The 13,265-nt window shown below is 54.3% G+C and overlaps 1 protein-coding gene across 3 annotated transcripts in view; it reads right to left on the bottom strand.

The window, feature by feature from the left end:
- The window catches only part of TNPO3 (transportin 3), a 35,508-nt gene that overhangs the window by 9,918 nt on the left and 12,325 nt on the right, over window positions 1–13,265 (bottom strand). For all 3 annotated transcript variants that reach the window (XM_054830860.1, XM_054830870.1, XM_054830878.1), the window contains exons 2-7: window positions 12,658–12,858; window positions 11,743–11,816; window positions 11,107–11,263; window positions 6,891–7,034; window positions 3,990–4,165; window positions 570–708 (exon numbers count right to left, since the gene is read on the bottom strand). In XM_054830860.1, the coding sequence (XP_054686835.1) occupies window positions 570–708; window positions 3,990–4,165; window positions 6,891–7,034; window positions 11,107–11,263; window positions 11,743–11,816; window positions 12,658–12,858 (891 nt within the window). The remainder of the gene's footprint in view (window positions 1–569; window positions 709–3,989; window positions 4,166–6,890; window positions 7,035–11,106; window positions 11,264–11,742; window positions 11,817–12,657; window positions 12,859–13,265) is intronic.

Raw genomic sequence — 13,265 nt, forward strand, 5'->3', positions numbered from 1 at the left:
ACAGCAAGCCCAGACAGGAGCAAACACCTCCAGCTCAGGCTGGAAGGGGACGTCGCTCCAAACCCTACACAGCCTCTTTATAAGGATGGTTGATGCAGAAAAAAAAACCCCAAACACGAAAAAATGAGTGTAGATTTTTTTTTTTTTTTTTTTTTTTGAGCAGCTGCAGAGCTTCAATTCCTCCGAAGCATCGCCGGGACAGGACGAGGTCATGCCCAAATACGATGCTCTGTAGTTAAGGGAGGACAGTTGGGGAGCCTGGATGCTAAACAGCGTTTCACTTGCTTGGAGGACAAAGTTACCGCGAGTTACACTGCAATTCCCGCACGGAAAGAAAATAGCGGAGGCTTTCAGAGCTGCGCTCGCGGTCCAGGACACCAGGAAAGGGAAGCGAAGCCAGATTTCTGCATCACGAACCAGAGCCAGCAGCTCACAGGAACCGAAGCCTCCCAACCACGCGGCAATACAAAAGAAAATTTATTTATTCCCCCCCCCCACTGACTCTGCTCTGGATGAGTGAGATTTGGTGATGGGGGCGAGGAGAGGAACAGGGGTAAAACCTCGCTCACCTCGTACTGCGGGTGACCTGCGCAGATCAGCAGCAGCTCCAGCGTCCGCAGGTCCCCTAGCCCTTGGCCCGGCGTACAAACTATTTTATCTAGGAAGGTCTCGCACAGCTCGGTGAAAACACGGCAATAATTGAGCACCCTGGTGAAGGGAAAAAAAAAAAAAACAAACCCAAAACAGGACAAGTCAGAAGAAGTTCTTCCACACAGGACCAGATATCCCAGCTGGTCCGGGCAGGTAACGTGTCCTGGAGCCTCGTCTCAGACCAAGAAATATCAACTTCTGCTTCAGCATCCGTCAGCGGTTGGGAAACACTGAAATAGGGGAACTTGGCTTTTGTTCACTGGGTTACAATAAGCAAATCTTACAACATTTTTCATATTTCCCACAGCATCTGAGCAAACTTCTCCAAAACCAGAGCATGGGGCCACAGGGCATCTGCTCCCAAACAGCCGGAGTCTAATTCAGCGCCCGGAAGGTGCCGCGTTTCGGAAGACAAATACACAAACCCGCTTTAAAACTACACCCAGGATGACCCGTTGCTTGTACAGGGGACGGTGCTGCGTGAAAACAAAAGACGAGAACAATTTAGTGGCTGAGTCGAGCTTTGCTCTGCTTTAAGATCGCAGAACTGGAGAGGAGAGCGAACGTCCTGGCGCCACAGCACGGTGTGACGGAGCAAGGATTCTCCTCACCGCTAAAATGACCTCAAATCAGGGATTTTGGGGGGGGGGGGGAGAGGTCTAAGATAAGCCATTAGTCCTGAGCTTTGGGGTTCAGTATTCCTGTTCCAGAGAGGTTTAGGAAGTCCTAAAGCAACGTGCATCTGGAAATGCGCTGCAACCCCCCCGCAAAGCCTGTCTTAGCGACAGAGGCGAGTCCCCCAGGCGAGATTTTTTATTTTTATCACCCTTTACAACCCGACAGCTCCGCAGCGTGTCCCCAGGCGCAGATCAAACGCGGCGAGACGCCGCCAGCAGGGCCTTTATACGATACCTGGAGGCGTTTAGGGAAGGCTTCCTTCTCCGACAGAGACCGGAGAAGAGATACTACTAATTATACCGCGCCCCAGCAATTCCTGAAGATGAAAGCTTTCACGTTTTTCAAAGTCACAGACTGAAGAGATGCTGTTGCAGAGTCAATCTTACCAAGCAGAGCGGATATTATAATAAACTTGACAAGTGAAGACTAATTCCATTAGTGTTAAATGGAAGGATAAACAGGAACAGGTGCTACTATAATTTTTGGTATCAGAAAGGCTAACTTTGAGGAGTAACTACTCCTTTGGCTTGCAGAAATCTCATTTAATGTTGCAGAGGCTTGGAATTTCTTTAAGTTAAAGGCGTCTGCTATATCAGGGCTTTGCACCCCAAACCGAAACGAGGGGAGAGGGATGCTCGTTGAGTTTTTGAGCCCGAGGCATCTGAAAAGCCTCAGCAGCGAGCCCGGTCTGTCGGGGAGGAGGACTGAACAAGCAGACAGCTGGATTTTGGAAGGCGAGATGAGCAGAGAACAAGCGGGAATTGCCAGAAACCAAACCAGAGCCAGACCCTGTCAAGGACAGTCACAAAAACAGCACGGGAGGGTTTGGGATTTTTTTTCCGGCTGTAATAAACAGCCGGTGGAATCGCTGCGCGCTGAAGACGCCGGCACGATGAAAAGATTTGTGGCACAGCTAAAACTACGTGAATATGCATCGGTTTTCAGTGCCGTGGCCGGAACGGGAAGAACGAAGGCAGGAGGAGCGAGGAGGCTGTTTGGACGCAAGGATCCACTCACAGCCAGGGTGGAAGGAGCAGGGACGGGCTAAACACCATCCCAGGAGTCAAAAAATCAGACGCCGGACATCCGTCCTACAGCTCCGGCGGTTTCCATCAATGGTTAACACCTCGCACGGCCACAAAACGCGCTCGGATTTGGCGACGGGGACAGAGGGTTTGGCAGATACAGTCCCGTTAATCTGCCCCCAGGAGCGTGAGCAAGTTCTCACCCAGTTTTCCAAAGACATGGAAGTCAGAGGGAAATGGGGGGTTTACCAAAAATAGGTTGGGCCTGCCTTATTCTTATCAGCGATGCTTTAAAACGGGAGAAATGGGGCAGAGCAGGAGGTCAGGGGGTCACACAGGGGCTGGTAAAACTGGGTAAGGCTCAGCGGAGGGAAGGGGTGACCAGTGGGCTAGCGGGGTGGCTAGCGGGCTGTGCTGAAGAGGAAATACCAGTTGGGTGCTGGGGAGGTTCCAGATGGATCTCACAGCCGATCCTGCCTGCGTTCATTAGCGACAGCCACATAAAAAAGGACGAGCGAGCGCTCACGGTGTTCACCGATAAAGCCGGGACGCACAAGAATGAAAACCGTGCAGATTTGAGCAGGAAAAGCCGTCCACTGCCGACAACTCGCAGACGGACTCATCAGTCAGAGGGTGACCAAAACGCCGACGCCGCGAGGTGACGAGAAAGGAGATGTCCGGCGAGGTGCTGCCTGCACACAGGGATGCCACGATGCCAACACACAGGAGTGAGATCCCTCCCGGAGCAGCGCCGGCACCTCAAGGCTCAAGGAAGCTAAATTCCAAACGGGAGTTCCACAGATCACCCCGGGGAAAGCAAGCCGTCTCGCAGGATGGAAAAAGCCGGGCTTGTTCGGGCAAACTCGAGGCCGGCTGCTTCCTACCTACAAATGGATCTGGGAATCCGGCTAGGGAGCTATTCAAGCTAAGACGACGTTGGCAAAAGAGAACCGGCAAAAGAGAACCGGCAAAAGAGAACCGGCAAAAGAGAACCGGCAAAAGAGAACCGGCAAAAGAGAACCGGCAAAAGAGAACCGGCATGAACCAGCCTGGAATCAACCGAGGCTGGAGATCGGAGGGTTTCCAATCACAGCGGCAACGTTTCATATAAGCAGCCAACGTGCGTGAAGCGCTGGTTTCGACGTGCTCGATCAAGGTACGAAGGCTGCAGTTTCCTGTAAGCCACGAACAAGGGGCTGACGACCACACCGGCACGTCCCGTCCTCTTCCCACGGGGAACAGCTGAACCAGGTACGGACATTTGTAGAGAGGCGGCGGCAGGAGCAATAGGTCGCTTCTAAATTCTAGTTTACGGCTGGCAACGCATCAGCTGCGCCTCAGGAAACTTCCCTCGCGCTTTGCCCGCTCCAAGGCGGACCAAGCATCCCGGCTAGCCGAGCCCGGGGACGGTGTCACCCTCCGCGCACGCCTGGAGCGCAGATGTGCGCACCGAGGGCGAGGAAGCCATTCGCTCGCTTCTCTTCGTTCAACAAATGCTCATTTGCACGAGAGACTTCCGAGTGCCGCAGGCAAAGGCGGCGGATTCCAAAAACAACTGCAGACAGACACCGTGACTGTTAATTATTGTACCTCTCCTCCCCTTCCGGGCACAGCCGCGGCTGAAAGTTCACTTACTTGTCGAGGTCCTCGCGTGCGACAGCCATGTGATAGGCACTCTCGAGGGTGAGGACGCCCTGGAAAAGCTGCAAGGCCAAGGGAAGGTTCGTCTCCACGTTCTCGATGGCGTAGAGAGCCGAGCACACGCAGTCCGAAGCGGCTTCGTGGAGGTTTGATGATGTTTTGTCTTGTTGCTGCAAGAAATAAGGGAGAGCTCGGTGATTCTATATGAAATGAGACAGTAACGGAAAAAACGGTCTTTTGTTGTTCCTGAAATATTTTGTGGAGCTTCTGCATAGCCACGGCGCCCAAAACCCCACTCCTACCAGCCCCGCAAAACACCCGAGGTCAAAGCTGACCCTTCCCAAGGGGACCCCACCGACTCTTCCTTGGGAGAGGAGAAACGCCAACCGAAATCCACGGCGCTCCAGACGGAAACAAAACATCGTGCCGCGCGTTACCCTGGCTGGCTCGTGGAATCGCACCATCTCTCAAGCTGGAAGGGACCCACAAGGCTCGTCGAGTCCTCGGTGAGGACGGAGATGAGGTTTCTCGCAAAGACGCGGGAAATATTTATCACCGGGATAGTTTGGGGGTGAACAAGGGGATTTTGGGTCCTGCCTGGTAGATGTTTATAGCGATTTAACTGGTGCTTTGAGGGCGCCCGGGGAATCCTGAGCAATTAAGGAGGGAGACGAGCCTGGCATACTAAGGAGGAGGAAAGAGCAACAGCGAAGCATGGAGAGGAAACGAAGGAGCGGTAACTCCGCGCGTCCCTTCACACGGGATCTCGACGCGTTTGGAAAACAGTTCACGGTCCCGCGTGAAGGTGGAAGGAGGGAGGAAAATTGCCGCAGCATCGCCCGGGTCACGGCACAAATTTTGTCCGTTCCTTCTCGCACCGAATGCGAGACCTCATCTGCGTTTGTCGTTAATTGAACGGGCACCGTGGAACGGATGCAAACGAGGGATCCTGTGTCATAACGGGAAGAGGAATCGACAATTCCCGTGCTGGGTCACAGGTCCGGGCGGTGCTGCAGCAGGATCATCCGGGAATTCCTCCTTTCCGTTTGTTCGGGTCACTGCCCTCCCTGTCGCAGCGACGCGGGGTTCTCCTAACCCCCTCCTTTCGCTGGCCTCTTCAGCCCTCCCGCGTTCAGACGGGACAAAAAAAAAAAAAAACCCCACCCCAACACCTTCCGTAGTTAATTTTCCAAGGTGAAAATGTCAGAAAAGGGATAAAATATTATCGTATTGAAAATCTGGAGAGAAAACGAAACAAAACAAAACAAAACAGATACTGATTTTAGCATTAAACAAATGTGGTTTCTTCAACAACGGACAACTTGTAAAGCCAAACCCAATCAATACTTAAACCCGGGAGGACGGCAAGCTCTGAACAAATGTTACTTTGCTCAGAGCCCCATAAAACAATTTGGCTTGGAGCAAGGATCAAGCACAATGTGTTTCAGCCCAAAATTCTCTCTCTTTTAAAGTCTAAGCGTGCTCAAAAGGACACCCGGCACCTACTTCGGCAGCAGTGGCAACCCACGGTAACGGCTAGAAACGGCCACTTCTCAGATGTTAAATCTTCTCCTCTGCTCTGAACGTTTTGCGAGCATCACAGAAAAATGGAACCTGTCCTGCTCGAGCAAGTTTTCCCCTTCATACAGGCTCCAAAATTGATGATGAGAACAGCAGGAATAAGGAGAACAGATATAAATAGAAGATTAAATAGTCTTTGAGCTTTTTTTCTTGATGCACCGTCTGCTGGCGAGCGCGGTAACGGGTCTGCGGAGCTGAAAGGATCACCCGCGGCAGCGTGGGGGGAACCCTCCTGCCATCCAACACCTCTGCCTCCGCTCCGCACGGTGACCAGCTCCGCCGGAAAAGCGGCAATTCCCAAAAGCGGCGCGGGGAGAAGGCGCGTCAGGGGCAGCGCGTGGCAGGAACGCTCTCGGGAGAGCCAGGCGGCTGCAAAGGGCTTCGGCAAAACCAGGCAAGAGCCGCTCAGGAGAGATTTTGGAGTCTGGCATGCCTGGCCAAGAGCGGGGAGCGGTGCTCACCTCCCAACATCTCTTCTCTGGGTCAAAATGGTGGTGGGCAGGAAAGAAAAATACTGAAGGGGCTGCAGAGTCTCTTTCATAGAATCCCAGCCTGGTTTGGGTGGGAAGGGACCTCAAAGACCGTCTAGTTCCAACCCCCTGCCATGGGCAGGGACACCCTCCACTAGCCCAGGTTGCCCAAAGCCCCATCCAACCTGGCCTTGAACCCTGCCAGGGAGCCAGGGGCAAGGTTTCACCCTTAGAGCTTAGCCAACACGCGGTGTTACTTCTGTGCTGTCTTCTCAGCTTCCCAGGGCTCACGGGAGGCAGGGCACTGTAGAATCGTTAAGGTTAGAAAAGACCTCTAAGATCACCAAGTCCAACCATCAACCCAACACCACCACGCCTACTAAACCATGTCCTGAAGTGCCACGTCTACATGTTTTTTGAACACCTCCAGGGATGGTGACCCCACCACCTCTCTGGGCAGCCTGTTCCAATGCTTGAGACACGTGGGAAGACACGTGGGAACCTGCAGCGGCAGCGAGAACAGGACTTGCCGCTCTCCGACCGTCCTCTGAAGTGGACGACCGATACAAAAGGAAGATGGTCACCTCAGGCAGCGCAGAGCTGTTTGTACACAGAGCTTGCTCCTCCCCACCTGCTAGCAGAGAGGGACGGCCCGCTCTAAGGAGCCGATCGAGGCAAAGACCGGAGGGTTCCTACTCAAGACAGGAGGGACGAAACTCACCTTCCAAACCTGCACGGTGCACGTGGAAGAGCAGCGTCAATCCTCGCTCTCAGATTTCAAAGTGACGCCACCTGGTACCCAAGGCCCACCACCACCACCTCACGTCCCAAGAGAAACACTCACCAGCACCTCGAAGAGGAGTGACAGTAACTTGCTGTTTGCCATGAAGGTGCTGTCCAGGACACCCAGGTTGAACCAGCTTCCCAAGCACCGGAAGATTTTGATGAGCATCTTCTCATCGTTGCCTGCTTTCTCCACGCACGTCATCTACGGCAGGACAAGGAAGAACCACTTAGGAGCCCAACTCCAACACACAATTTCACAAGCAAAATAATAAGTAACTTTTGGAAAGCCATCTTGGAGCCTCTACGCTCAGCATCAAGAACTCCTCCATGAATCCCAGCAAGACACAGGGGGCCTGGCACAGTCAGCAGCGATCCTGCCAAGAGGCACACGCAGCTTTCAGCGATCGAGCAGCAGTGTCGTGTGTACGGGGAAGCGGCACTGAGCAGAAGGCACCTGAGGATGCCCACACCAGCAGAGAGGACTCCAACCGTGGCCCCATGCTGGTTTTGTAATCGGGAACACAGAATCCCAGACTGGTTTGAGTGGGCAGGGACCTCCCAGCCCACCCAGTGCCACCCCTGCCATGGGCAGGGACACCCTCCACTAGCCCAGGTTGCCCAAAGCCCCATCCAACCTGGCCTTGAACACTGCCAGGGAGCCAGGGGCAGCCACAGCTTCTCTGGGCACCCTGTGCCAGGGCCTCAGCACCCTCACAGGGAAGGATTTCTGCCTCACATCCCATCTCCATCTCCCCTCCTGCAGCTTCAGGCCATTCCCCCTTGTCCTGTCACTCCCTGCCCTTGTCACCAGCCCCTCTCCAGCTTTCCTGGAGCCCCTGCAGGGACTGGAAGGGGCTCTAAGGTCTCCCTGGAGCCTTCTCTTCTCCAGGCTGAACAACCCCAACTCTCTCAGCCTGAGGTCTCCAGAGCAGAGCTGCTCCAGCCCTCGCATCATCTCCGTGGCCTCCTCTGGCCTCGCTCCAACAGCTCCATGTCCTTCTTGTCCTGGGGACCCCCGAGCTGGACGCAGCACTGCAGGGGGGTCTCAGCAGAGGGGAGCAGAGGGGCAGAATCCCCTCCCTCGACCTGCTGGTCACGCTGCTGGACACGCAGCCCAGGACACGGGTGGCTTTCTGGGCTGCCAGCGCACATTGCTGGGTCATGTTGAGCTTCTCACCCCCCAACACCCCCAAGTCCTTCTCCTCAGGGCTGCTCTCAATCCATTCCTCGCCCAGCCTGGAGTTGTGCTTGGGATTGCCCCGACCCACGTGCAGGACCTTGCACTTGGCCTTGTTGAACTCCACGCAGTTCGCACGGGCCCACCTCTCCAGCCTATCCGGGTCCCTCTGGATGGCATCCCTTCCCTCCAGCGTGTCGACCGCAGCACACAGCTCGGTGTCATCAGCAAACTTGCTGAGGGTGCACTCGATCGCGCTGTCCATGTCGCCGACAAAGATGTTAAACAGCGCAGGTCCCAGTACCGACCCCTGAGGAACGCTGCTCATCACTTGTTTGCACTTGGACATCAAGACGTTGACCACAACTCTTTGAGTGCGACCATCCAGACAATTCCTTATCCACCGAGCAGTCCATCCGTCAAATCCATGTGTCTCCATTTTAGAGACAAGGATGTCATGCAGGACCGTGTCAAAAGCTTTCCACAAGCCCGGGTAGATGCCATCAGTCGCTCTTCCCTTATCCACCAATGCTGTAACTCTGTCGCAGAAGGCCACCAAATTTGTCAGGCACTTCCTCACTCAGTCCTCATTGACACCTCCATCCTGAAGGCAGAACATTGCACTTCATCACAGTCCCTGTGCAATTTTTTAAAACCCCATTTTGTAACTCAAGAAAGTGGATTTAGCATTTAAATCCTAGGCAGAAAATTTAATTTTGCTCTTCAGGCAGGTGGTTAAAATGTCTGTGCTGGGATTTACCAGGAAAGCTCCAGGCAGATGCAGAAGAAGTCTGAGCAGAAAGTCTTAGGACAAAGCTGTGACCCTTTGCAATCCAGCATCGGCGCTCTGCATCGTCTCCGGCAAGGCTGCGAGCAGCCGGAGCGAGGTGATGCTGCTTGTCTCACCGATGTGACAGCCAGACTTCTCCGAGACGTCCCAGGAAGAGCGCTGAGGGCTGGAGACAGCTGGGAGGGACGGCACGGTGCAGGGACTCGAGGAAGGTGAAAAGAGTTTCGGAAGTGAACGAGGAGTCGTTCAAAGACAACTAAGTCTACGGAAAAAGTGGAACTGGGCTCCCCTAATGGCCGTGGTGGAAATGGCACGGATCTCTGCCAGGAGAAAAACAGCTTCAGCGGGAAGAAAGGAGTCTTCTCGAGCACGACCTGAGCTGCTACTGAGCAGAGGACACAGCTCGACTCAACTCTTGCATCCTGATACGTCCTTGATCGTCATGATCGCCCTTCCTTCCGAGCTCCCAGAGTAACTGCGGGGAACGAATCCTCCTTCCCAGGCCTCCACGGGGAAAGCCAACGCCAGACGTTGATTCACCAACCTGAAACATCCACCAGAAGCATCTGCCACAGTCGCGTCTCTATTTCAGATACTCTCTGTGGCTTCCTTAACCACAAAAAGCAGCGTGGAAACAGAACGGGGACCTTCTGTAAAGGTTTCAGGCCAGACGCAAAGTTAAAGTGAGCCCTCCTCACCTCCACTCCGCCCTCTTCTCCAAATTAAACCACGGAAAACTGCCAGGAGGTTGAGTTTGTGGTGGGTCCCATCCGAGAAGGGGATTCAGAGAGGGAAGGGATGCCGGGGAGGGAGCACATCTAACATCCGAGGGGCCAGAGGGGACAAAAGAAATGGCAAGTTACGCGAGTCTGGAGGAAGATGATGAAGCGATGCAGGGCAAGAAGAGAGAATCAAATCCCGGGGAGGGCTTCCCCCTTCTCTCCTGCTCCCGAGCGCAAGCGGAGCCCTCGGCCCATCTCCGTGCAGCGCAGTACTGCGGACGCGCACGGATACTGCACGCTAGAGCCAGACAAGACACCAAGAAGAATCAGTTGAGGAGAAGAGAACATGGTCACGTGTAAAACCAAACCCTTACAGTTTTGCTCATCAATGCGAAGGAAATCTAAACAACAGCCTAACGGCAAAGGGAGACGGCGGCTCTGTCAGAGCAACGGCATAAAAAAGCACTGCAAAACACGGGTAAAAGCACGACTGCTGACGAGACGCTGCAACTAAACGCACCAAACCTCGACTCCATTTGGAGCACGGTGACGTTAACCAGCTGCTTGGTGGAATTACAGCCTTGCTACGCGGGTCAGTTATCTCTCCTTCTCTAGATGAGCGGCGTGAAATGGTAAGACGCTAAGGGGAAGCTCTGGAGGCTACGGCACATGCTCCATTTGAAGCCTGAGTCGGGGATCGGGTTGGCTACTCATTTACCGAGCTCAAACAGCACTGAAGAACGTGAGAAGTGTCTCTGGAAAGGAAGGAGCCAGCAAGGAGCACGTCCTTTCAAGCAATTCACCTCAACGCTTATTCTCTGCTCTCCAAACTCGCCCTGTCTCGTTCTTGGAGAGCATGAACGCTCCCTGGATGAGGAAACCTTTGAAGAACCATCAGAAGATTCAGCCGCAGTCTCCTTGTTTGGCCAACGCTAAACGCGACCTGCAGCTAACTGCACGACCTCGGCTTATCGCACCACGGGCAGGGATCAGGCACGTACTGACGGCTGAAAGGGGAGTGAGAAGAGAGAGAAATCGTGGTTCCAAGTACCTGAATGACCTTCTTCTAACACCTAGAGACAGACAGACGTGTGTCAGTCCACAGATGATCCGGAGATCTACGTACCCACACCCGTAACGGGCTGAAATAATTTCTTAACCATCGACTAACCCAAAACTACCACAGCCCGCACAGGAATCCAGACCTAACCAACTACCGGACCGATGGAAAAGACCTTCTCCTGAACTGAACGTACACGTAGGTAGTGGCAGAAGACAAACCTCCACCTCCCGTATCGTGGAGAGCCCAGCCGAGAGGCTGAGAAAGTTATGAAGTTTCCATAACTAGCTCCATTTTCAATCCGGTGCTGACAATAAGAACCTGTCTGTGATTTTGATCTCCTTGCAACTGAAATATATACTAAAAAAAAAAAAAAAAAATCAGTTTGTCTCACACAGACCAACTTTTTGATCACATCCCACCTGGAACAATCGGGATCAGTGATGTGGAGGGGGGATAAGAAGCCGCGTGAACTTCTTTAGCAGTTGACCAACACTTGGTCGCTGCGTGCCCGCTCCTCCTTACCAGCAGAGAGATGACCGTGCTGGAATAGTACGCCAGATCTTCTATTATTTCGGTACGGCGGTTGGCTCCGATGCGCAAGGATCGGCTGTGAACCTCTTCCGGCAACACCGTGAGGATTTCCAGCAGGAAGGGCAGCGACGTGACATCGTTGCTGTACCTGAAACGACAGGGAGGAAGGACAGCGCGTGAAGGCAGGGGACAGCCAAGCGAGCGCAGAAAACCTAAATACCGGCAAGTAGGTTGACAGGACAGTGAGAGACGGAGGGGAATCTCAGGGAGACTCAGCAAAACGCGCTCCAGCATCCAGCTGCAAGGGCGCTGTCGAGAGGAGTCTCCGTCAGCGGTTTAGCTCATGATTTTCAACAGAAAAACGGCAAAAAGTTTCCCGGTTCACGAGCCATCGCCCAGACGAATGGAGTTCCCTCCCGCTACAGAAACACCCCGGGGCCACCTCAGCACGGTGACCGGCCCGAACGAGGCGGCCTCGGCACGCGGCATCCCAGGGCAGCGAAAACACAGAAATTGGGCATTATTGTGCCAGCCGAGCAAGCGCCTCGGGACACCCAACGGCAGCAGCGAACGATTCGACCTCGCCGTTCGAGGAAGACTTGAGAGTTTAACGACACAATTACTTACTTTTCAACCAGTGTTTGTACACAGCCTTTCCAAGAAGCCATTTGCAGGGCGAGGTCTGCTATTGCTAAAGCAAGCTGAAAGGAGAAGAAAAGAGAAAAAACAAAACAAAAACCACAGCTAAGCGTGGCGACTGACGAAATCTGCCCAACAGACTGGAAAAAGGGCGCTGCGACCATCGGACCTGCGCTCGGCGGGGCTGGCAGGGAACACCGAGCCTGCAGAGGCAGGATATTAATTCACAATATCGCTGCGGTTAACGGCAGAACGCCCACCGCCCCGGTGATATTCTCCGCTGGGCTACTGAGGGACCAAACAGGCACCGTCGCCTCGGTCTGCGTGGTGTGCAGCGAAAATGTTATGGATAACGGGAACGCTGCATGTGGAACGAAAGGATTTCTGAGAACGTGCCGGAGCCTCGGGAGAAATCCCACCCTGGTCACCCAGGGCGGCGCTGGGCAGATCAATGTGTGGTGTCCACGGCGCAGAGCACAGGGAAAACCCCAGGAACAGCTGTTCCTCCTCTCAGCCTCTCCGAACAACAAACGAGAGGATAAATTAATTGATTTTACTAAAGGAACCAAATAATGAAGGAGGGCAAACAATTCTGTGCTTGGAGACAGGCTGCAGGCATCGACCTTCTCTGTTCTCCATGCCAGAGGAAAAGCAACCAAGGGAGAGACCCACAAAAAAGTCAGAATTGACCAAAGCTGGAGCTGGCCACCATCGGTGTGACCCGCGGACAAGCGGTGACAGTAAGGAACAGGGCTGTGGCACGAGCCTGGCTCCCGGCCGGCTCTCAACGCCAAGTTAAGACCGAACGGTCCGGGCTTTACCGCCGAAAGCAGCCCCAGCCCCCCCGCCTCGCTCGCGGACGTTTATAGAGCAGCTCCGTCCACCCCTCCGCTCGGCACCCACCTGGGTTACGATGACCGGTGACAGGTCTTTCAAGTTCTGGATGTGGGACAGCAAAGAGTCCCGTAACGAAGCGTGGGAATCCGTGGGGAGTTCGTAGAAGGAAGTCTGGATCTTCATCTTCATGGTCTGCGCCGCGAAGTAGCACGACTCCACATCCTGACGGATCTGCAGCAACTGGTCGGAGATCTCCCAGGCGTGGACCTGGAGGCAAAGCGCGGCACAGTCAGTGAGGGGGGACGCGGAGCCAAATCAGTAGGTACCGGCAGCCTTCAGAGAAAGCCCAGATTGCCCCAGAGGAAAACGCATCCTCTCCCCACAAATCCCCCCCCCGAATTTTCACCACGCCGCGTTGCCGTCGCAGCTCAAGTGGCGGGGGCTGGTTAACGAAGGTGCCGGGGCCGTGACGCCCGCCCGATGGGTTGAACCAGCACAGACCTGACACCGGCGGAGACGCCGATGGCCTCAGGTACCACGATCCCTTCGGGGGAGCGGATTAGAGAGCGGATCCGCTGCCCGCCCTTGCAGTAAAGAGCGACAAAAGAGGCTTTTTTCGGGCTGAGGTGGATAATTGCTGTGCAATAAAAATGGAGAGAGCCCAGCAAGGGACA

Source organism: Grus americana, chromosome 1 (genome assembly GCF_028858705.1).
Source record: "Grus americana isolate bGruAme1 chromosome 1, bGruAme1.mat, whole genome shotgun sequence".
In the NCBI taxonomy this organism is placed as follows: Eukaryota; Metazoa; Chordata; class Aves; order Gruiformes; family Gruidae; genus Grus; species Grus americana.